A 25,757-nucleotide genomic window follows, 5' to 3' on the forward strand; every position below is an offset into this window, starting at 1 on the left:
ACGAGCACATCCTTTTTACGACTGCAAACTTAATCTAGCGTGGAAGCAGGCACACACAGGCTTGAAGGTCATCGGCTCTTGAACCGTACGGAGCGGTGCCCGGAGCCGTACTAAACCGGAGGCGGAAGACAACCTGGGAACAGCTACTGGGTGACATAGAGAACCGGAGCTTTAGCAGTGTATTTTACACTAATAATCATCGAACAGTGAGTACTAGCGGGACGCCGCATATTACACCCACTGCAACGCTAACATTGCTCTTTTACTGTTCTATTGAATTTGGATCATCCATATATTTTGCTCCAACAGCATTACCATTTCTTTGGCCAGGAACCCAACTGTCCTACAAATTATCTTATACCAGCCGTGTTTTACCATTCGCTATTTTATTCTATATTTATTGTCGAATAATCACTATTTCTAATTCCTTTTAGGCATTTCTAATGCACTATTAAATTCTATTGTTATTTTATTGACTTCCAGACAGTCTAGTCCATCACATTGTATTTTATTGTATTTTAGTGATTCATTGAGCTACCAGCTATACTAATAAATACCATTAAATCTTTAATTCAGTAATCAGCATCGATTTTATTCGTGGTTCTACCTATAGTGTGAGTGCCCAGTATACCATTTTATATTGGTACAATCAGCTAATCCTTGAGCAACTAAATTCTGATTATTTTGTTTGTATCTGATTTCCAATGGCCATCCCGTTAAGGACATCGTCCAGGTGGTTATGCTGCTGTTTGACAGATTTCCATCCTTGATTCTATCACTTTGCAAATATTGCAGTGGTTGGTGTGCAGTTTCCACAATGATCTTTTCGCCTTGGATAAAACTCCTGAAATATTGCAAAGCCCACACCGTTGACAGTAATGCTTTTTCACAGTCATTGAATTTTACCTCAAACGGTGATAAGGATTTGCTGGCATAGGCGATGATCTTATTCAGGTTTCCCTGTTTCTGGAAGAGGACTGCACTCACACTTTTGTCGATGAAGCCTGTTTCAATGAAGAAAGGTTTCCCACCTTCTGGGTATGCAAGGCATGGAGCCTGGGTAAGTTTGGCTTTGTGCTCATTCACAGCTTGCTTGTGGCGTTCACTCCATTCCCTTTTCACCCCTTTCTTCAGCAACTGCAAAGGAGGTTTCGTAATCTCGGCATAGTTGTCTATGAACTTATGTGAATAGTTCATCATAACCAGGAAGTATCTCAACTCCTGGAGATTTGTAGGTGACTCCGTATTGATCACTGCTTCCACCTTTTTCTGCGGGTTGATTCCATCAGCAGTGATTTCGTGACCTAGGAAATTGACTTTGGTACGACACCATTGAGCCTTCTGCAAAGAAAGTTTCTCACCAGCTTTCCTCAGTTGGGTTAGTACATGCCTCAGTTCCACAATGTGTTCCTCAAAAGTTGTGCTTTTAAACAGGACGTCATCCACATACAATAAGGTACCTCGATCAGTGGCATCGGGCATTGCCTTATGCATGAACACAGCAAACTCATGGCCTGCAATAATGTACCTGAAAGGCAATCGGGTCCAGGCATATTTCTGCTTCCCAAATGTAAAGTCCAATTTGTATTGATCCTTCTCATCCACCTTTTCAATTCTGTCCTTCTGGATGGTTATGGTATGAGCGGTACCATTGACATCTTCCCCAGGCTTACCATTTTTCAGGATCGTGACATCCGGTTGTTCCTAAAACAAACTTCAACAGAGTTAAGCCTCTCTTCAAATACATGACAACTACGTTGGGGTTGTGCATTGCAAGAGTACTCATAGGCAATAGGTGTCTTTACCTGAGTCCAGATTGCTTCATTGATGAAGTCTACTAGACTATAGAACTCAATCTTTTCAGGAGGTCGATTCCTATGATCATCCGATCATAGGGAAGGTCCACAATCAATGTGGGATGTATAAATTACTTTCTTGCCTATTTTAAATTTTAACCATGCTGTACCTCTTACCTGCAAAGAGTCTCCGCCTACACTTATCAAAGAGTCATCAAACGATTGAAATTTCGGCCTCTTTGCTGTCACATCCATAACCTGTTGGAAATAACTATATGACAATATAGTGGCTTGTGATCCTGTGTCAAGTAAACCCCTAATTGGCCCGATAAGTTCATCTTGGAGATAAGAATTAACAAAATATCGGCCTTCAACCCGAAACAAATCACATAAGATATTAGGATGTTCACTCATCTGACGCTTTTTGAGGATTTCATCCTTTTGCAGCACTACGACTTCTGGAGAAACCCTGACATTCTTACTGCACGTGACAGCAGCCCGGTCTTTAGGGGAAAACTGAGTTATATCACAGCTTACAGACGGCAGTTCACAGATTGATGCTGAGATGATGGGATCACTCATTGGAGAAGACACATTAGTACACGAATCTACATGGTTAGACTGCAAGATAGACAACACGTTAGACACCTCTTCGGCCTAAATTTTAGGGTTAAGAACGCTGCAAGGCAATATAGGATTAGGAATCACATTAGATTCTTCTACAACCAGCTCGGTAGCCTTGCGTTGGCCTGGGCTTCGACCCCACCCTTCTTGCTTTATAGGGCTGAGCTGGGACCTGCAGCCGCCCCTAAAAAAGGCTCAGGTTGTTTTTCGATAAACACCTGGGACATCTTATTAACTATTTTGCTTAATTTAGCCACTTGATCTGCCAACTGATCAAACCCATCATTTGATTTGTGCACAGTATGGTTTTGTGGTGTACCCTTACAAGAGGAGGGAGATCGACTTCTAGGTGAAGTAGAGGGTTTAGGCCTACCTTCCTTTTGTTGTCTGGGCCTGTTAATTCCAGCGCCTGTATCCCGGGGGCCCCCTATTGCAATATTGTGGACGGTAGTTAGACCTCTTATCACCATTATTATCCCCCTCTGACCCGTTGGGGCTATGAGGTTTTGTTTGCTTGGGTCCTACCTGTTGTCGCTGGAACAGTCCTGTAGACGGAGGGTACCTGTGTAACTGCATTTCAAATACCAGGTTAGTGTCTATTTTAGCGTCTGCTACATTTTGTTCTGGGGACCTTTTGCATCTTCTCTTACCCATAGCATGGCACCCACTGATATTATACAGTGAAGTGGCAGCAGTCACCAATCTGTCCAAAGGAGCTTTAAGATCAAAATCTCTAGCTAGGCAAAATTTAATTTGCATAGGCATTGCATCATAGAACAGTTGTTTGAATTCCCCAGATTCCCAATTTGGTTACCTATATGCTAACCCGTAGGCATTTTTAAGGATAGAGAGGAATTCCTGGGGACTTTGATTGGGTTTACATGTGAGTTTATAAATATCACGTTTTGCAGAAGTAATAGTCTGGTAAGGGCCGAATTCTAATTTCACCTCGTGCAAAACATCCTGCCAATCCCGGATCCCCCCTGTCTCTGAAGGAAATAAAGTAGTGGCGATACTTATTTTCAAATGCCCATGGTAGGAATCTGATCCTGTCCGCATCAGAATCCAATTTTAAAGAATCCATGGTGGACTGGTACAGTTCTAAGTGATCAGCAATTTCAGGAGAACCTCTCTGAGAATTTAGGTACAGTGGCATTAAGAAATTTTATGATATGATATTCGAGGAACTCTGATCCCCTTCTGAACACTGAGCATTTTTCTTTCTAGAGCCCACCTCAGCATGACGGTCACCTGGAACTCTCATCCCCCTCATGTGGAAAAGCCATACGCTTTTCCACATCACTGTCATAATCACTCATACTGCGCACACTTCCATCGTACTCACTTGGCACAGGTGACTTAACCCTAACATTCCTCTCTGGGGAAAGGTGTGGGGGGACACTTCTATGGCCTTTAGTGTCGCTAGCACCTAGTAAGGCGGTTACAGCTTGAAACGCCTGATTAAATTGGGTTAATGCCTCCTGTGTATTCATGCCATCACCCTCGGGTGGCTTAGGGTCTCGGATGGACTCCGCTTTAAGACCTCGAGATGTTGATATGTCTGTATTTTGGGGTGTGAGAGCTAGAGTACCCAAAAATCTCTCATGATCATACAGATCACTTTCAACATTGACTATAGTATGGCTTGGTCTGTCTGTTTGCTGAAGTTTGCAATAACGAAGGTTCAGCTCATCTGCCTCCCTTGATAGGCAACATGGCTGAGATCGAGCTCACACTAAGTCCTCGATCGATGCTTTTGCAGATTCCAACTCTGTTTCTATATGGGATATATAGGCCTGCATGTCTGTTATATGCATATTTTTTACTTTTTAAGAGGGTACTAACTTCTAATATTGCATACAGGACTGGTGGCAACATCTTTAAGAGGTGTTGGTCTTCACTGGCATTACTTTTAAGCACAGAAAATGATGATTACACTTACCCGTAATCGGATTTTCCTGACCTCGCGACAGCACCTTAGAGAGATGGCTCCGCCTCCCAGGACAGGAAACCTGCAGCATAAAAAAGGTGGAGCCCCTCTCCCACCTACCTCAGTGAGTTTCCAGAGCATGAGAGGGACTCCCCTTTATATTAGTTTAATTTTTCAAATATATATATAATTTTATTTTTTTGCAACACCCGTGAACACACAGAACCAACACCATAACACCATAACACCATAGGGAGGGAATAAGGAACTGGTAAGTGTAATCATCATTTTTCCCCTCCGCACGACAGCACCTGAGAGATTCCCGAGATAAATCAAGGGTGGGAAACAGCTTCCAAAACCTTAGTACCAAATAAGTCAGAGAACAGGGCTGAAGTTGAAGCATGTAGTGCTTATAAAAAGTAGAGGGAGAAGACCAGGTAGTAGCCCGACAAATTTGTTCAATAGATACACTGGCTCTCTCCGCCCAAGAAGTTGACACCGCTCTAGTGGAATGAGCTCTCAAAAAGATAGGTGGAGGAACTCCGGACACGGAATATGCCATAGAGATGACCTATCTAATCCATCTATCAATAGAAGCCTTCAAAGCCGTTTTACCCTTCTTAGCCCCACCAAAAAGAATGAACAGGGCTGATGACTTTCTCCAGACTTTAGTGACCTCTAGGTACTGTATGATACACCTTCTGACATCGAGAGAATGCAATTCTTTGTCCTCCTTGGGATCTAACAAAAAAAAAAGCTGGGAGAACTATCTCTTGTGATCTATTTGCTCTAGATGGAACCTTCGGCAGGAAACCTGGGTCTGGTCTTAACACTACTCTGTCTTCCCGGATTGACATAAAAGGGGGGTTGATGGAGATAGCCTGGATCTCACTAATCCTCCTGGCCGAAGTCAAGGCTACCAGTAATACTAGCTTTAGGGTAAGTTGTTTTATTGAACAGGACTCTAAAGGCTTGAAGGGATATTTAGTTAAGGCATTTAAGACTAAATTCAGGTCCCATGGTAGGAACCTGGGGCCTTTCACTGGTACCATCCTGTCAACTGCCTTAAAAAATCTCACTACCCATGGATCCATTGCTAAATTTTTCCTACCTAATACCGAAAGTGCAGAAACTTGAACCTTCAGAGTGCTTTTTGCCAACCCCAAGGATAAACCTTTTGGAGGAATTCAAGCACCTGTGACACTGAGAATTCCAAGGGCCACGAAACTCTCTCCATACCTAGGAAGGACAAAAATCTTCGCCATACTCTAGCATAAATGACATTAGTTACTTCCTTTCTGCTCTTCATTAGAGTAGAGAGTAATTCCTTTGAGAACCCCTGACTGGCTAGAAATGACCTCTCAAATTCCACGCCGAAAGATGTAGAGACCCCACTCTTGGATGGAACACAGGACCCTGTGATAATAGATCTGGAATCTCCGGCAGAATCCAGGGGTCTAAGATTGACATGGCTCTCAGTAGCGAAAGCCATGCCCTTCTCGGCCAAAAAGGTGCTATCAGGATTACGCTTGCCCTTTCGTACCTGATCTTTTTCAGAACCAGCGGTATTAGCTCTAGGGGAGGGAATGCATATCCCAGAGGAAAATCCCACCTCTGGAGAAAGGCATCCACTCCAGATGGGCACTCCTTTGGACTGAGGAGAAAAAAAAAGCTCCTGACCTTCCTGTTCTCCCTTGTAGCAAACATGTCTACAGATGGACGACCCCACAGATCTACTATCTGTGCAAAAACAGCTGGATTCAGCATCCATTCTCACTGCCGCAACCTGTGTCGGCTCAAAAAATCTGCTTGAATATTTTCTACTCCTACCTTCCCTTCTATCTCCCTGAATATCCATTCTGTCTCTCTTAGCAACGTTTCTGACCTGGTTCCCCCTTGGCGATTCAGGTACGAAACCACTGTCTGATTGTCGGACATTATCCTGACATGCTCGTTCTGGATTTCTGGCAAAACCGCCCTTAGTGCCAGAAGAACAGCTCGTAACTCTTTCCGGTTGGAAGAGAAAAACCTCTGACCCTGGGACCACTCTCCCTGAAACAACTGGTCCTTGACGTGAGCCCCCCAACCCCAGGGACTGGACAGTCGCAATTTATACAAAGTGCCTCTGCGGTTCACTGTGGGGTCAACCCACTCCCTCGCAGAATCCCTAATAGGGAGAGCTATGCCCCACAACCTACTGGCTGCGCCGCAAACTTTGTGGGCTAGCACCCAAATTACACGCCATATATCCATGGTAGTTAGTTACTACCGTTAATGGGCCCAGTCAGTTTTGGCCTGACTGAACGCCTACTTATAAGTGCCAGTGACAGACAGGGAGATAGACTGCCATTTCTCCATACTCTTTAGTGACCCAATTCAGAAGCTGAGAGTACAGGGTTTACTTGCGTAAGACACCCTGGAGATATGCAATGACATGCCCTTATGATGACACTCTGAGCTAAGTTAAGGGAGCAACAGACTTTGGCACCAAAATTCCCCCCCACCATAGACTCCACCCTGTGACCACCCAAATATCTCCCCCCATCTCTTGGTCAAGAGGATGTTGTTCAACTGCTTTCACAATGTGCCCTTCCTGCCTTAGATATGCTAACAAGGGACACACTGCTACTGGCCATACTGAATGGGTGAATACCACTGGGTCCAATTATTAGGCATATTTGTGTGGTCATCAGGATGAGGTTCTGGCTGAAAGCCATATTTCCCTTAACAACATGCATAAGTGACTGTCACATTTAGGACAGAAATACGGCTTTGGCATACTGGGGTGAAAAAAGCCTCTCATATACTGCACATCTAGGATTACACGTGCATAAGTGACTGTCACATTTAGGACAGAAATACAGCTTTTTGGTTAGGGTGAAAAAACACTGATATACTGCACATCTGGGATAAGAAGTGCATAAGTGAGTGTTACATTTAGGCCACAAATACCGCTGTCATAGAGTTTAAAAAAAAAAAAAATAGAGTGCAATACCCTACATCAGGGTTTATATTGGCGGTTAATTATTTTTAACATACTTAACCACTTTTTACTTTGCTTTGTGAACGCTAACTATGAGGCAAACATCTAATAAGGGACGCGGTCGTGGTGGTGGTGTTGGTGGAGCCTCTGGTGCAGGGAGAGGACGTGGCCGTTCTGCCACAGCTACACGTCCTACTGAACCTACTACCTCAGGTCCCAGTAGCCGCCAGAATCTACAGCGATATTTGGTCGGGCCTAATGCCGTTCTAAGGATGGTAAGGCCTGAGCAAGTACAGGCGCTAGTCAATTGGGTCGCCGACAGTGGATCCAGCACGTTCACATTATCTCCCACCCAGTCTTCTGCAGAAAGCGCACATGTGGCACCTGAAACCCATGCCCATCAGTCTGTCACATCACCCCCGTGCATATCGGGGAACCTGTCTGAGCCTCAAGTCATGCAGCAGTCTCTTATGCTGTTTGAAGACTCTGCTGGCAGGGTTTCCCAAGGGCATCCACCTAGCCCTTCCCCAGGGGTGGAAGACATAGAATGCACTGACGCACAACCACTTATGTTTCCTGATGATGACATGGGAATACCACCTCAGCACGTCTCTGATGATGATGAAACACAGGTACCAACTGCTGCGTCTTTCTGCAGTGTGCAGACCGAAAAGGAGGTCAGGGAGGAAGACTGGGTGGAAGACGATGCAGGGGACGATGAGGTCCTAGACTCCACATGGAATGAAGGTCGTGCCACTGACTTTCAGAGTTCGGAGGAAGAGGCAGTGGTGAGACCGAGCCAACAGCGTAGCAAAAGCGGGAGCAGGGTACAAAAGCAGAGCAGCCGTCGCCAAAACAGTTTGCCTGCTACTGGCCACCGTCAACAGGGACTGAGCACACCAAAGGCAGCTTCAAGGAGTTCCCTGGCATGGCACTTCTTCACACAATGTGCTGACGACAAGACCCAAGTGGTTCGCACGCTGTGCCATCAGAGCCTGAAGTGAGGCATTAACGTTCTGAACCTTAGCACAACCTGCATGACCAGGCATCTACATGCGAGACAGGGGCTGCAGTGGAGTAAGCACCTTCAAAATCAAGAAAGGGCTCAGGCCCCTCCTGCTGCTGCCTCTGGAGGAACGTTGGCACCTGCCGCCCAGCAAACAGAGGATGTGCCACCAACAACACCACCTCCGTCACCAAGCATCTCCACCATGTCACACGGAAGCGTTCAGCTCTCCATCTCACAAACCGTTGAGAGAAAGCGTAAATTCCCACCTAGCCACCCTCGATCTCTGGCCCTGAATGCCAGCATTTCTAAACTGCTGGCCTTTGAAATACTGTCATTCAGGCTGGTGGAGACGGACAGCTTCAAACAGCTCATGTCGCTTGCTGTCCCACAGTACGTCTTTCCCAGCCGCCACTTCTTCTCCAGGAGAGCCATGCCCTCCCTGCACAACCAAGTATCGGATAAAATCAAGTGTGCACTGGTCAACTCCATCTGTGGCAAGGTCCACCTAACCACAGATACGTGAACCAGTAAGCACGGCCAGGGACGCTATATCTCCCTAACTGCACACTGGGTAAATGTAGTGAAGGCTGGGCCCCAGGCGGAGAGAGCTGTATGGCGCACGTCCTTCCGCCGCCAAGGATCGCAGGGCATCATTCTTTGCCTCCTCTTCTTCCACCTGCTCAACCGGTCAGCGACAGACCTTCACCACCAACTTCAGCACAGCCAGGGGTAAACGTCAGCAGGCCGTTCTGAAACTGATGTGTTTGGGGGACAGGCCCCACACTGCGCAGGAGTTGTGGCGGGGTATAGAACAACAGACCGACGAGTGGTTGCTGCCAGTGGGCCTCAAGCCCGGCCTGGTGGTGTGCGATAATGGGCGAAATCTCGTTGCAGCTCTGGGACTAGCCGGTTTGATGCACATCCCTTGCCTGGCGCATGTGCTGAATTTGGTGGTGCAGAAATTCATTCATAACTACCCCGACATGTCAGAGCTGCTGCATAAAGTGCGGGCCGTCTGTGCGCGCTTTCGGCGTTCTCACCCTTCTGCTGCTCGTCTGTCAGCGCTGCAGAGTAACTTCGGCCTTCCCACCCACCGCCTCATATGAGACGTGCCCACCAGGTGGAACTCCACCTTGCACATGCTGGAGAGACTGTGCGAGCAGCAGCAGGCCATAGTGGAGTTTCAGTACGCACAGGTGAGTCACACTGCGGAACAGCACCACTTCACCACCAATGACTGGGTCTCCCGAACATCCAGGTATCCGCTCAACTCTAGTCATCACTCTGCAACTCAACCCGCTGGTGTCCTGGTGCTTCTGCAATATGGTAGGCCTTCTGGCCACGCTTGCTCCCTTGGTGTGGCCACACTCACCTGAGGGACCCACAACCGCCCGCCCATGGGAGAAACCTCCTGGACTACCGCCGATCTCCTGGCCCCTCCAACCCAAGCCTATCGGCGATGGACCTCCAGCAGGTAATTTTATCCTGCCCATGACCCGCTGGTAGCTACCAGGGCTTCCTAGTCATGGGCACCTGGAAAACAAACTGCAGGCCTCCCGCTCCAGGACAGAAAACCTCACTGAGGTGGGAGAGTGGCTCCATCTTTTATGCTGCAGGTTTCCTGTCCTGGCAGGCGGAGCCATCTCTCTAAGGTGCTGTCGTGGGGAGGGGAAAAAATAGGTTTGATGTCTCCTGACTGTACCAAGTGACGTCCATACATCCACACATTCTCTCTTGGCTTCTGCCTGCAGCTCACTTAACCATGCAGTTACATTCTGATCCAAACCCAACCGTGAATTTACATCTTCAACAAATGTTGTGGATTAACTGTTCCAGGCTAGATAGACTACCTCCTGCCGCTTCACCAGAACCTGCTTCACTACTTTCTGCGCTCATTTTCTCTACCAATGATTAGTACACAGATATATGAACAATCTGGTTAGCCTAGAAAATGTATGGAACGTTTTACTAATTGCACAAATAATTTATAAATTAACGACATCAGCAGTGCCTCCAATTATGCCGGGGATATAATGCAAATGCTTTATATAAAAGAAAGGATCAAATTAAACAATTGATCCTAGAGGTGGACATAAAACACTTCAAAGAGATTGCGCAATATAATTAAATAAACAACAATCAGTAAAACATGGTACAAGTGCCTATACAAAAATATAAATGGTTTACTATATGATAACTTAAAATACAATCAAAGCTTAACCAATAGAAAAAAACTATGAAATATTATATGCAGTGCCCTAAATTCGCTAATAGATGGCTCTAACACAACTACCAGCGTTCCACATCACCTCTCAAACATAAGAATGTAATACAACAGTCTCGACCACAATTATGAGATATAAAACTCAATAGTGATAAGGACAGATACAAACCCTTGCTCTGCTCAAACTATGACCAATCTCTGATATCTGGTAGCATTGCTACACAACTTATAAATTATCAGGCCTGATAATGACTATAGAACATGTATATTCCAATCAGATTTTTTTTTCCGATATCAATATTAGATCTTTTAATCAGTAATATGCATCTTTACTGAATAGTGATAATATTGATGTAGTACTTTTAACATTATACATCTGCACTAAAGTGAGGAGTTACTAAATATCAAGCCAAATAATTCAATACTACACATAATAAAGTTATAAAAGTTACCCGACAGTAAACATAGAATGTGTCGGCTGATAAGAACCATTTGGCCCATCTAGTCTGCCCAATATACTGAATCCTATTAATAGCCCCTGGCCCTATCTTATATGAAGGATGGCCTTATGCCTATCCCATGCATGCTTAAACTCCTCCACTGTATTTGCAGCTAACACTTCTGCAGGAAGGCTATTCCATGCATCCACTACTCTCTCAGTAAAGTAATACTTCCTGATATTACTTTTAAACCTTTGCCCCTCCTCTAATTTAAAACTATGTCCTCTTGTAGCAGTTTTTCTTTTAAATATTCTCTCCTCTTTTACCTTGTTGATTCCCTTTATGTATTTAAAAGTTTCTATCATATCCCCTCTGTCTCGTCTTTCTTCCAAGGTATACATGTTAAGGTCCTTTAATCTTTCCTGGTAAGTTTTATCCTGCAATCCATGTACCAGTTTAGTAGCTCTTCTCTGAACTCTCTCCAAAGTATCAATATCCTTCTGGAGATATGGTCTCCAGTACTGCGCACAATACTCCAAATGAGGTCTCACTAGTGCTCTGTAGAGCGGCATGAGCACCTCCCTCTTTCTACTGGTAATTCCTCTTGCTAATCACCCAAGCATTCTGCTAGCATTTCCTGCTGCTCTATGACATTGTCTGCCTACCTTTAAAGGGTTTCTATCACTTCGTATGACATATTTAGGTGTCAGACACTAGCGATCCGCTAGTGTCTGCTCTAACAAACCATCCTAATATGATAGGTTTTGGGGCAGCCGTTTTGCTAAAATAACAACTTATATCTATATGCTAATGAGCCTCTAGGTGCTATGGGGGCGTCATTAGCACCTAGAGGCTCCGTCTACCTTCATAAACTGTCACCGCCCAGCGCGTCCCTCCAGCCCGCCCATCTCCTGCTGAATGCGATCCTCTCCGTGCGCGTCTGTTCTGCGCATGCGCAGTGAATGTCTGACCGCTTCCCTGCTCAGACATCTCCACTGCGCCGATGACATCATAGTGCTCCGAGGAACAGGCACAGTGATGTCGTCTGAGCAGGGAAGCGGTCAGACATTCACTGCGCATGCGCAGAACAGAGACGCGCACGGAGAGGATCACATTCAGCAGGAGATGGGCGGGCTGGAGGGACACGCTGGGCGGCGACAGTTTATGAAGGTAGACGGAGCCTCTAGGTGCTAATGACACCCCCATAGCACCTAGAGGCTCATTAGCATATAGATATAAGTTGTTATTTTAGCAAAATGGCTGCCCCAAAGCCTATCATATTAGGATGGTTTGCTAGTGTCTGACACCTAAATATGTCATACGAAGTGATAGAAACCCTTTAAGTCTTCTGAAATAATGACCCCTAAATCCATTTCCTCAGATACTGCGGTTAGGACTGTATCACTGATTTTATATTCTGCTCTTGGGTTTTTACACCCCAGGTGCATTATCTTGCACTCATTAAATTTTAGTTGCCAGATTTTTGACCATTTTTTTTAGTTTTCCTAAATCCTTTTCCAAAGTGCAGATGATATGCAGAGTCTAAGGGAAGTCAGCTCTAAAGTCCGTTCTGATCATTGGGTTTTTTCTCCTGGGGTCTCTCCTTTCTTTCTCAGTGTGTGTGGTTTATGATCACAAACTTATCAGTTAGACACACCTTCCTAACTTTGCGTTTTCCAATCATTGTCGTTTAGGCGTGTACATACCGTATGATAATGACTGATGTCACTATCACCCAAAATGCATTTCAACTGTTGGCGCAATGTTACCTATTCAGAACTAGGTGTCACTATTGCATAAGCTATTAGCATCATACTAGTAAGGGTTAAATGTCCAGGTCTGATTTAGCCTTACATTCCATACAAATAACATAAGAAATCCTAAATCAGAGCTAGGGGATTATTTGACACAGACCAATTAAAACAGACATTTGGGTACCATTTGAGACATTTCCCAAGCTACTAAATGATGGTACCGATAAGAATATAACGACCTTGTGCCATTACAGGCATGTGTCTCCAGTTATTCCAACAGTTGATTGATTGTTAGTTAAAATAACACCATCTTACTAACAAAATCTACACTTAAAATTCTTATCATACTTTAGGAGTGTATGCGTTCCTAGTGAGAAATATATAAGATAATAGATGCATTGACGTCCTTCATAATAGTCAATATAGTATCATACATACAATACATATGTCCTATTGATTATCTTATGCTAAAAACTAATGTTCACTATACATGTACATCAGATTTTCTGCTTTATCAAGACATTAAACCATAGGGATAATTAGTACCAGATGCGTCGAGAATATCCTTTTCTCAGTCATAAATCTATAAGGAGACAAGAATGACTCAGACTGGTACATCTACAGAGAAGAAATTATATGAACCGTGTCCTCCCCATGAACCCATTTCAGCCTACTTTAAAATACACACGAAATGATGAATATAACACAATATGGCCTATTATATATCAAATCCACTATAACTGATATTTAGATGTGAAACACAACAGTTTCTGGAGACAGCCATTTGAAATCAGGTTGGGAGTGATAGCAGCTGAAAACAAAGGCTAGTTCCAGCTACTTTCACTCCCAACTAGATATGTTACAGCTGTATCTGCCGATGTAGTGGAGATAATGCCCATTCTGGTCTTGTTGTAAAGCTTAGATAGTCAGATTACAAACAAGGCCCATATCTCTAGCTACTACCCAAGATATGAACTGTGAAAGCAGCCCAGCCAGTCTGCAGGAGTAGCTTCAGGGAGATATCTAATCCATCTATTGCATCATAATCAGTGGCCCACAGAAAAAAGTTATGTTATTTAAAACACATTGAACACCATAAAAATAAAAGCTCACAAAATGTTAAAAATTGCTGTTTATCTTTCAGTCTAAATTTTTTAATTTTTTTTATTATAAAGTACATGATCCCTAAACAAAAAACTAGGACTCACTCTGCAATATTTAATGTCTCAGAACTAAATTGATGACTATAAAATGTTGACTGCTGGAACAAGGGAAAAAGATTAAACTACTGGTCCTTAAAGGGATCTCCAAATTGTTTTACTGATTAACTATCCTCCTCTAGATTGGTCATCAGCATCTGATCGTGGGGTTCCGACACCCAGGAACGCAGACAATCAGCTGTTTGAGAAGACACCAGCACTGCAGACTTCTCTCAGCTCACCAGCTTTTGTACAGTGGCTGTGCTTTGCATCATAGCTTAGCCCCAATTCACTTCATTGGGGATAAGCTGAGCCTAGGCTGGTGCCTTCTCAAACAGCTGTGGGGTCCTAGGTGTCAGACCCTCACCAATCTAATACTTATGACATATCCAGAGGAAGTGGAGTTTTAAACATTTAGAGGTAGCCTTCAAACAGTAAAGTGTGCTGCAAATGACTTGCCCTGATGATTGGCATAAAAAAAAAATCATGGGTACTGTTTAAAACTTTATTCATTTCTGGAGCCCATTTTACAGTTCCACAAACCACGTCTTTGCTTTTCTCTTGTAGAATATAAAGGACAAGTTTCACATTGATAAGTACTTCGTTCACAAGTTTATTATGAAAAAAAAAAAACATTGCTGCCTTGGATCGAACGGTTACAGAAAATGTTCTGTCAAAACTAACCTTAAACAATGAACGGCGACAAATAACGCAAACTGAAAAAAAAATTGTGGGCGAATGTGAAAATGAAAAAAAAATTAAATTAGATTGTTTTCCCTGAAAATAAACACATTTCTGAAGTCACGGAAGAGGCAATGTAGGCCTTGGTATATATTCTTTAAAGGTCCTTAAATCCCTTCACACCAATGGAGGAGACCCCCAAAAGGCTGCTACAGGATTTCCCAGACGGTCTATCCTTATCTACAATCATGCCGAGTAACGCTATCGCTAAATGGAAAGTTAAATTGGATTTACGAGGTGTTAATGTTAAATCTTAAGTTTGTTGCAGTCTGAGAAAGCAAAAAGGAACTACAAGTAGTGCTATGCCAGAAAACTGGGATTTTCTTTTGACAGACAATGTCACTTCAGCATGCAATGAACAGGTCTTTTCTAACGTGGTCACGGGCTGTTGAGATGAGAGGCTTTGCTTTTGTATATGGCACATCTTTTGGTCCATTTGAGAACAGTACATGTGTGACAAATGCTCTCTCCTGACTGTAGTTACTGCTCCTCTTCTCGGCTCCCAGGTCAAAATCCTGCTTGTGGCAATACTGTACAAGTGTAAAACTCCATTAAAGGAAGTAGTCTGGGGTGCGCCGGGTCACGTGTGGTTCTCCTCTGCGCGGTGCTGGGTCAAACTGCAAGCTGAAAAGAAAAATACATTGTCAGGATTATCTCTTTACCTGCCCTATCCTAAACTCACACTAGGCTAGTCACAGCTATACAAAAATTATAGCAATCTGCCCTCCACATACTGAGACAAACCCTCAGGATCAGACCAATTTTGTAAAGTTCTTAATTTTCCCTTACCATGTTGAGCCATTATTAACTTCTGCCAATGCAGTCATATGTGGGCAGAGTTCTAATTATTAATTTCACTATTTAACCTGATAGTCGTCCGGCGGTCGGGACTTTAAATATGGCTTTGGCTTGCGAGTGCCATAGCTGCTGGGTACATGCAGCTTTAAAATGCCAATTTATGAAATAATTTCAATTGCCTACATTTAACCCCTCAGGTGCAGTGGTCAAATGTGACCATGGGATCTGTGGGGGATAAAAATTGAGAGTGCCCACTGTGTGGCTGTGTAAAAAAATAAATAAAATCTAAATTCAAAAATCACACCTCTCCCCAAAAATTTAAATACAAAAAACAAAGAACAAACATCATGGGCAGTCACATGTGAAAACGCCCGTACTATTAAAATATAAATTTATTTATCCCAAATGGCAAAACAAAAAATAATTCTGCATAGCAGATATGACACTGACCTTATTTTGCAGGTCAGTACAGACATGGCAATACCAAACATGTTTTTTTACCAAAAATTTTTTTACTGCCTTTAAAAATTTAAAAGACATTGCGACGCCATGTTCGAGCATTCATAACTAATGCACAATGGAGTTGCCATTTGCATTGGTGTCAATTTGGGGTAATGGGACTTTTTTTACGGTGTTCACCATGGGGGACAAACTTTAGTAGTAAACATTTTTAGACATGATGATATCATTATATTTAATTTTAAGATAAATGAAAATTTTTAAAAACATTTCACTGATTAACTTTTAAAATCCTCTTGGGTCACTTGCACCAGAGGCAGGGTGTAATAAGTGCCATAGCATGGCAGCTCTGGGGCCTCCAGCAGTTGTGACAACCATTAGCATCCTGTGAGCCCACTCCATAGACTGCCTGCAAATCAAGGACCGTTACATTGTTTTGTACAAAGGTGTCAATACAAGTACTAAGCCGGTACTGGATGTAATTTGTAAGTCCCAGTCTAAAGGCATGGTCACATTTGCAGTGGAGGCTTCGTTCAGGGCCTCGGTTGCAGATACAGCCAGAAAAAAGTTCAAAGCAGTCCTGCATGCTGGTTATTCTGCTTCTCTAAGAAAGCTGAGAAAAAAGCTAGCGGTGATGTGAATGAACATAGCTTAAATCTCTCAAACATAATTTTCATACTTACAATGAATATTTCAGAGTGTCATCAAGTTCCATTATTGCAGCCTGGTTACCACAGCGGTAACAATAATTTGGAGCACTAAAAATGGTCACTACATTCCGGTCATGGCACCAGTTGTATCCCTGAAATTACAAAAAAAAAGCTTTGAATTCTTAATGTCCCACTGGGGATATGGTAAATGCATGTGAAAAACCTGACCAATGCCCTGATAAGTCATTAAAAACAAAGTCCTTTTACCTCCATCACCAACTGATGGGCTCTAGAAACCAAGGTAAGGCCATTGGCATGGTTGAAGGTCTCAGAGATGTCTTGTCCAAAAGTGTATCCAGCACCTCTAGGGGAAATACCCCAGCCACCACGGTCATCTGGATCAGACCATAGCAAGTCACACATCGGGCCCTAAATATGAGAAAAGGAAAGAAGCAACTTAGAAAGTAATAAATTACCAAAAAACACAACAAATTCTGGAGATTTACAAACTCACTTCCACCAAAGGTGGAAAACTTCTCCTGGGTCCAGTCCTACACAGAGGAGAACTGGCCCAGCATGCATGTGTTAAACTGATGAGGACCATGTTCCCCTCCGGACAACATGCAGAGTGGAGCCATTATCGGCATAGATTGTGTCACAAAAGGGGTTCAGTGGTTGGTGTTCTTAGGCCACTTTCACACTTGCGGCAGAGTGATCCGGCAAGCAGTTCCGTCAAAACGTATGCCAACTGATGGCATTTGTAAGACTGATCAGGATTTTGATCAGCCTTAAAAATGCATTAAAAATGCCGGATCCATCTTTCCGGTGTCATCCGGCAAAACAGACCCGGCATTCATTTTTTTTCACCCTTCCGGTCTTCGCATGCGTATTTTGAATGCCGGATCCGGCACTAATACGGATTACTCTCCGTTCAGAATGCATGGGGATATACCTGATCAGTTCTTTCGGCATTGAGCCCTTTTAACGGAACTCAGTGCCGAAAAACGCTAGGCTGAAAGTACCCTTAGATGCCAGCCATTGCTGATAAAACATACCTCATGTGGAACTTCTTGTAGACGATCAAGTGCACGGATATGATCCAGTGTGTCTATTGAAGGTGACAATCCACCATGTAAACAAAATATCTGTAGATGAGGAAACATTGCATAAAAATGTTGTCTGTAGATTTGGAAAGTCAGTCTGTTAGTGATACTGCCCAGCACCCCACCATTCCTGGATTATAATGCTACACAGCTCAGTATTGCCATCTGAGGCCGATACGCACAACACTACTGCAAAGCAGATTAAAGCAGTCTTGGCATAAGATTCTATGTGGAGATTGGACAACCACCCCCACCCAACACAAGTGATGACAAACTGTCAACGTAAACTAGTTGATCAGCACTCCTTAGTAAATAAGTTGTAATGTGGGGGCACACCTAAGAGGGCAGAGTGCTGCGCCCCCACCGCATTGACAGCCAATTAGCATTTACCAGTGGAGATACTAAGTGACGGCTATACACAAGACACGTTACTGTGCAGTACTCACTACTGCTATAGCATTGGCTTATATCCACACTGGTGACATGGCTTCAGGTACAGGATCTAAATAGATATGACATTCAAACCATGAATTTATAAGACTCTTTACTCAAGACCTGCTTGTCCAGTTAGACAGCAACAGAAACCTGACAATTATCAATGTGAGTGTACACAGCAGCCATATTACAGTGCCAACATGGCAGACTAGACACCAAGTGTCTTCAGCTGAAGGGTTTACCCAGACTTAGGCCTCATGCACACCACCGTTGTTGTGTTCAGTGTCCGTTGTTCCGATTTTCTGCGGACCCATTGACTTTCAATGGGTCCGTTGAAAATTCGGCTAATGCACAGTTTGTCATCCGCATCCGTGATTGCAGTCAGTCAAAAAAATATAACCTGTCCTATTATTTTCACGGAAAACGGTTTGCAGACCCATTCAAGTCAATGGGACCGCTAAAAAACACGGAGGCACACAAGATTGTCATCCACGTCTGCCAAACCTGTCTTATATTTTTTTTTTACTTTCCTTTATGTCTGGTGATCCTCCAAAAATAAAGGAAGACACACGGAAACGGATCACGGAACCCCATTTTGCGGAACGGAACACAACGGTTGTGTGCATGAGGCCTTATACTGATGGCCATCAATATATTGGCAGGGCTCCTCCACACCCTGTAGATCAGCTGCTCACAAGTAGCTCCTGTGCCAAAACTACAACGCTCTACCCAAAGTATGGGCTGGAGCTGTTTCCACAGTGCTTTCCCTCCCAGCACTCCATTACCTAGTTTAGTCCACCACACAATGAACAGAGCTGTGTAGTTCTGGTCCCCATTTCCAGCATCAGAGCCGATCTACCCTGAAGAAAGACCAATGTAAAAATCCTAGGAAAACCCTTTAAATGGGCTGTTCTAGCTGGACATTTATGGCAAATCCATACGTACGGAGTACGGTTTCTCAGCAATTATCAGAAGCCCCATAGTATGAAATGGAGAGCGCTGTAAATGCATGGCATCCTCTCCTTTCACATTAGAGCCCCGTTTTTAAGATGGGAGTGACCTGCACCTATCAAGCATTGTCCCACCAGCACAAGCCTCATGACAACTGAATCCAGGACAACTTCTGAAACCCGGGAACGTTCATTATCACCTAAGAAAGCAGGGGCTGGTCATGTGTAGCCCTGCAGCAGGCTCTGTATAGCAAATAACACCTATTAGTACATATGAAGAGGGCTTAGACAATCTGACTAAGCTTGCTATGCAAAGGATTTGGAGCTATGGATCTGGAAAAAGACCTTCATAACATCTTATATTAGGGTATTTTGACACTTGCGCTGTGAAGATCCGGCATTGAAACACTGGATCAGTCTCTGGCGTCATCCGGAAAAACGGATCCGGTTTTTATTTATTTTTTTGCATTTTTAAAGGTCTGCGCATGCGCAGCCTGGAAAAACTGATCCTTTTTGCCAGAACACTTGGTGCCGGATGCGGCATTAATGCATTTCAATGGAAAATAATGCCGGATCCGGCAAGTGTTCCATAATTTGATGCTGTATTTTCTCCGGCCAAATACCGTAAGAGGGACTGAACTGAAGACATCCTGATGCATACTCAACGGTTTTCTCTTCATTCAGAATGCATGGGGATAAAACTGATCAGTTTTTTTTCTGGTATTGAGCCCCAAGGACGGAACTCAATACCAGAAAACTTTAACGTAAGTGTAAAAGTACCCTAAGTCAGGTCAGAATTATCAATCCACAGGAAAACCTTCTACGTGAAATGGACCCTTCATAATCTTACCTGGCCGTCCACTAAGGCAGTTAACGGAAGGTAATCAAACAGATCGGTGAAGTATTTCCAGACATTAGCATTTCCATATTTTCGCAAACATTCATCATAAAACCCATATACTTGTGTGATCTGCCTGCTTTCGTGATTCCCTCGTAGAATAGTGATACGTTCACGATATCGAACCTGGAAAACACAAACACTGCAATGTCACAAAAGTGCCACGTGATCATCCAGACAAATGCAAAGAGCAGCTGAAATTCCCGAGAATGGTCACATGTCCAGTCAGGACAAGAGGCTCTCCTTGGGTTACCCCCACACACTACCCATACCTTTAGTGCAACAAGTAGTGTGACCGTCTCCACCGAGTAGTAGCCTCTGTCCACGTAGTCTCCCATGAATAAATAATTTGTATCTGGTGATTTGCCCCCAATTCTGAACAACTCCATGAGGTCGTGAAACTGTCCGTGAACATCTCCACACACTGTTACTGGGCAGCGCACTTCTTGGACGTTGGATTCTTTTGTCAAAATTTCTTTTGCCTGTAACACAATACAACCTGGTTAGTCCATGTTCACACACAAGCACATCACTGCTGAGGCCACTCATTGGCTGTAGCAGCACATGTGACAGAACAGATGACAAACCATGTCCGCACAGACAGTTCCCTAGTGACGCTTTAAAACTTGAATGCAATGCACACATCACCTGGTAGAGCGTTCACATGGAGCAGCCCTTTACACAAAGCAAAATCAGGAGCAACCATTTCTAAAGCCGGCCATACACTTCAGACCATGATCGGTCCACAAAATATGGATACCAGCCTTTCACATTTTCCCCATTCTGCAGGTCCCGCACCATGTTACAAACACCTAGCCTTGTCCAGAGCTAATGTGACCCCTCGTGGCAGTCTCGACCGTCAGCTCCCAGGCATCACCCTTAGATTGCACCCTGCTGCAGATCCACACAAGGAAATAAAAGGGTTATCCGAGAGTATAAAATTCCGATATACCCGGGCCACCCACACTGAATATACTTAACCCGATCCCCGCACAGCCGATGCTGCTTCTCCCCGTGGCGGATAAAAAAATCCAGGGGGGGAGCCAATGGCAGGCGGGACGACCCTCCCTAGAATCACACGTGACGCTAGGGTGGCTTGTCCCCGTCTCCCATTGCCCCTCCCCCCGTGTGTTTTCATCCGCACACATGAAAAAGGGGAGAAGCAGCGGTGCAAGGACCAGGAGTGGCACAAGTATAGTGGGGGGGCCTGGGCATATGGGGGTAATTTTATACCCTGATAACCCCTTTAAAGTCAATTGGGGCTAATCAATGTTTCCCCTGGAAAAAATAAATGCTGGAAATCTGTATGAAAGAGGGCAGCGCGCCGCATCACTATACAGAATCTGTATGAAAGAGGGCAGCGCGCCGCATCACTATACAGAATCTGTATGAAAGAGGGCAGCGCGTCGCATCACTATACAGAATCTGTATGGAAGAGGGCAGCGCGCCGCATCACTATACAGAATCTGTATGGAAGAGGGCAGCGCGCCGCATCACTATACAGAATCTGTATGGAAGAGGGCAGTGCGCCGCATTACTCTATACAGAATCTGTATGGAAGAGGGCAGCGCGCCGCATCACTATACAGAATCTGTATGGAAGAGGGCAGTGCGCCGCATTACTCTATACAGAATCTGTATGGAAGAGGGCAGTGCGCCGCATTACTCTATACAGAATCTGTATGGAAGAGGGCAGCGCGCCGCATCACTATACAGAATCTGTACGGAAGAGGGCAGCGAGCCGCATCACTATACAGAATCTGTATGGAAGAGGGCAGCGCGCCGCATCACTATACAGAATCTGTATGGAAGAGGGCAGTGCGCCGCATTACTCTATACAGAAGCAAGAAACACCATGCATTAAAGAGGAACTGTCACCACTCCTGACATGCCTGTTTTAATACCATTCCCCATGTAATAATTCAGGAGCATTTACTCTTAGGTCTCTATGTTGTGCCATTCCTTTATTATTTATACTAGAAGTTGTGAATGATTTGCTAGCAGTCTGCAGTAAGGGTACAGAGGTTTGTCAATAGTTGGGGGGGTATCTGCACAGTGTGACAATGACATCACGCATCATGGACTGGATAGTCTCAGACTGTGCAGGTACACCCCTCCAACTGGTTGCCTCCCTTCTGTACCCTTACTGCAGACTGCTAGCAATTCCTTCATAACTTCTAGCAGAAATACAGGAATGGCAGAACAAAGCCATAAGAATAAATGCTCCAGAATTGTTATTACATGGGGAATGCATGAAGCTAATACACCGTAGGCTACTTTCAAACTAGCGGTTTTACTGGATCCAGCAAAAATGCTTCTGTTACTGATAATACAACCATCTGCATCCGCTATGAACGGATCCGATTGTATTATCTGTAACATAGTCAAGACGGATCCGTCATGAACTCCATTAAAGTCAATGGGGGACGGATCTGTTTTATATTGTATCTGAGAAAATGGATCCACCCCCATTGACTTGCATTGTGGGTCATGACGGATCCGTCTTTCTCCGCATCCCAGGACGGAATGCAAACCACAGCATGCTTGCTATCCGGTATAAGAACGGAATGCATTTTGGAGCACGCTATTCTGTTCAGTTTGGGGACAAAACTAAAGCGTTTTTTCCTGGTATTGAGACCCTATGACAGATCTCAATACCGGAAAATATTAACGCTAGTGTAAAAGTATCCTTACATGTCAGGAGCGGCTACAGGTCCTCTAACATGGAGGCCTATGGAAACTATGCAGTTACACCCAGAGGCACCAGTCAGGAGACGATCCTGATTTTTAAGGTGCATTCACAACCATATTTGTGGAAAAATTAGCATTTTAACAGTGAAGCGGGTAGTAAGCACACGGCCGGTATCCACAGCTGTGTGGGCACCCACCTAACTGCCTCCAGAGCCATATTTCTCGTGGATAAGAGGTGCCACATTGCCCTGGAGGCCAGGAATCCAAGGTATTCAGCATGGATACACGAATGCCAGAACCCACTAAACACAAACCCGCAGGGGCCACACCCCATGATGGGGACCTGTTTGTCCATCAGCCGGCGCTCTTCCCCTGTCATGGAGCTGTGCCCCCACTGAAGCACGGCCGTGACCAACCCGGGCGCGCGCAGTGCATTCCTGCGGAGGGGGCGGGGAGGGGAGCGGCCGCCATCTTACGTGCAGAGGGGCCGCCATGAGCCGGCTAAAATGTCAGCGCCGCGGGAAGCTATGGCTATGGGAAACGTTTCCGAGGGCTGAGCCGCAGAACCGAGGCACGCTGGCTAAATAACGGCGTGACGCGCCGTACCCACCTTCTCGCACAGGGTCTTGACCTGGCTCTCGGACAGCTGCTTGCATTCATTCAGTTGCTCGATCCATTGATCCAGCTCCTTGGTAAACGCCTTTTCATCCATATTAAGGCTGCTAGAAGGTCGGGCTGGCACCGTTGTGCGCCCGCTGGGATGGACGGGGTGGGTGAGCCACAGAGGCCGCACTCGCTGCTGTTTCAGTGGGGAGGTGGTCTAATTCAGCCGGTAACCGGACCAAGCACAGGACAGAGGCGGCGCAATCACACCAAACGTACAACGAGCCAGTGGCGGCGGGGCTACTCCTGTGACCACCTAATAAGATCCTGGGTCCTCCGCAGTAAGCGCACCTTCTCCCTCCCCGGTGCGCCGGCTCGTCAGCTCCGTGTAATGGCCGCCGTGACGTCATGTACCCCTCCTTTATCGCTATCACCTCCTCCCCGTAGTCAGGCCCAGCGTCCGCACCCTGCGTCACTTCCCGTCTTCAGAAGCCCCGCCCACCCGCGTTCGATTTCATTTATTGCGGGCCAGCACGTTGCGAGGGTGTGTCGTGTGACGTCAGCACGCAGAGTCTAGCAGCCTGCAGTGTGTGTGCAGGATGAGGTCACTGCGATTATAATGCTCTGTATAATGTCATGGTGACTAGCAGCTTATCCAGGACCCTGAAGACCACTGATGCGCCTCTGTATCAAGCCTTATTCACACAGGTTTTTTTTTCACATAAATAAATGCAATTTTATGCATTTTTTTGGTTGTATGTTTTTGTCATTTGTATTTTTCTATAGCAAAATCCTGGGAATACGTACCTAGAGTATGCTACATTTTAGGGGAAAAGTGCCATTGACACAAAGTATTGAAAAATGCAGAAGCCCTGTACACGGAGTGACCACAGGCGGTGTGGACCTGCAGCAGATTTTCCCAGGGACTCAGGCTGGAGGATGAATGTGGTGCAGGCACAGACACGTACAGTCCACGTGCCACGCTGAAATCTGGTAAATGCCTGTCAGACCAGATGTACAAAAAATACAGATGACATCGTATTGCATCCTCGTTTTTCTTTTCTTTTTTTTTTGCGGATACATTGTAACAATACCTATCCTTGTCCACAATACAGACAAGAGTAGGACATGTTCTATCTTTTCTGTGAAACGGCCATGTGGACATAGGGACCCCCATTGAAGTGGAAAAAATATTTGTTTGTGTGCATAAGCCCTAATTTACCATTTCTTCACTCCGGAATTCTGGCATCAAAATAGAGCGCTCGAGACTTTTTAAAGGGAACCTGTCACCGGGATTTTGGGTATAGAGCTGAGGACATGGCCTCTAGCACATCCGCAATATCCATTTCCCATAGCTCTGTGTGCTTTTATTGTGTAAAAAAAAAATATTGATACATATGCAAATTAACCTGAGATGAGTCCTGTCCCTGACTCATCTCACATACAGGACGCATCTCAGGTTAATTTGCATATGCATCAAATAGTTTGTTTACACAATAAAAGCACACAGAGCTATGGGGACTGGGTATTGCGGATGTGCTAGCGGCCATCTAGCAGCCCATGTCCTCAGCTCTATGCACAAAATCCAGATGACAGGTTCCCTTTAAACTCGCTCACTCGTGTGCTCCGCGCAATACGGCCGCGGAGCACACGCGTTCGTGTGAAAGAGGCCTAAGGGTGGGTTCGCACTAATGTTCGCACTAATTCGTTCCTAAAAAAAAAAAATATATATATATATATATATATATATTAGGGATCGACCGATATTGATTTTTTAGGGCCGATACCGATACCGATAATTTGTGAACTTTCAGGCCGATAGCCGATAATTTATACCGATATTCTGGGAATTTTCATTTTTGAGAAAAAAAATAAATTCCTACACAAATCTGCTGAAAATTAATATGTTTATTGTTAATGTGTATTTTTTTTTTATAAATCTTTTTCATTTATACTTAATATTTTTGTGTTTTTTTTTGCTAACTTTTAACCCCCTTAGGGACTAGAACCTTTGTCCTATTCACCCTGATAGATCTCTATCAGGGTGAATAGGAGCTCACACTGTCCCTGCTGCTCTGTGCATAGTGCACACAGCAGCATGGAGCTGAACATGGCAGCCAGGGCTTCAATAGCGTCCTGGCTGCCATGGTAACCGATCGGAGCCCCAGGCTTACACAGCTGGGGCTCCGATCGGAGGAGCAGGGGAGAGGGGATCCTGTGGCCACTGCCACCAATGATTAATACTGGGTGGGGAGGGGGCGCACTGCGCCACCAATGTTTTTACTATTGGCCGGGATTGGGATGGGGGTGGGGGGCGCACTGCGCCACCAATGATTAATACTGGGGGGCTTGGGGGGGCGCACTGCGCCACCAATGAAGATAAGTCTATCGATCATTCATATACAGGAGGCGGGAGCTGGCTGCAGAATCACATAGCCGGCTCCCGACCTCTATCAGCGGTAGCTGCGATC

The 25,757-nt window shown here is 44.9% G+C and overlaps 1 protein-coding gene across 1 annotated transcript; it reads right to left on the reverse strand.

Moving 5' to 3' along the window:
* Nucleotides 1-14,450: 14,450 nt before the first annotated feature.
* PPP2CA (protein phosphatase 2 catalytic subunit alpha) lies at nt 14,451-23,745 on the reverse strand. The gene is made up of 7 exons (XM_040442510.1): nt 23,294-23,745; nt 20,266-20,475; nt 19,946-20,119; nt 17,663-17,752; nt 16,875-17,036; nt 16,641-16,759; nt 14,451-15,324 (listed from the first exon to the last, which is right to left on the reverse strand). Exons 1-7 carry the CDS (start codon nt 23,393-23,395, stop codon nt 15,252-15,254), a joined length of 930 nt encoding a protein of 309 aa, XP_040298444.1. The 5' UTR covers nt 23,396-23,745; the 3' UTR covers nt 14,451-15,251.
* Nucleotides 23,746-25,757: the final 2,012 nt, after the last annotated feature.

This window comes from Bufo bufo, chromosome 1 (genome assembly GCF_905171765.1).
Source record: "Bufo bufo chromosome 1, aBufBuf1.1, whole genome shotgun sequence".
Classification (NCBI taxonomy): domain Eukaryota; kingdom Metazoa; phylum Chordata; class Amphibia; order Anura; family Bufonidae; genus Bufo; species Bufo bufo.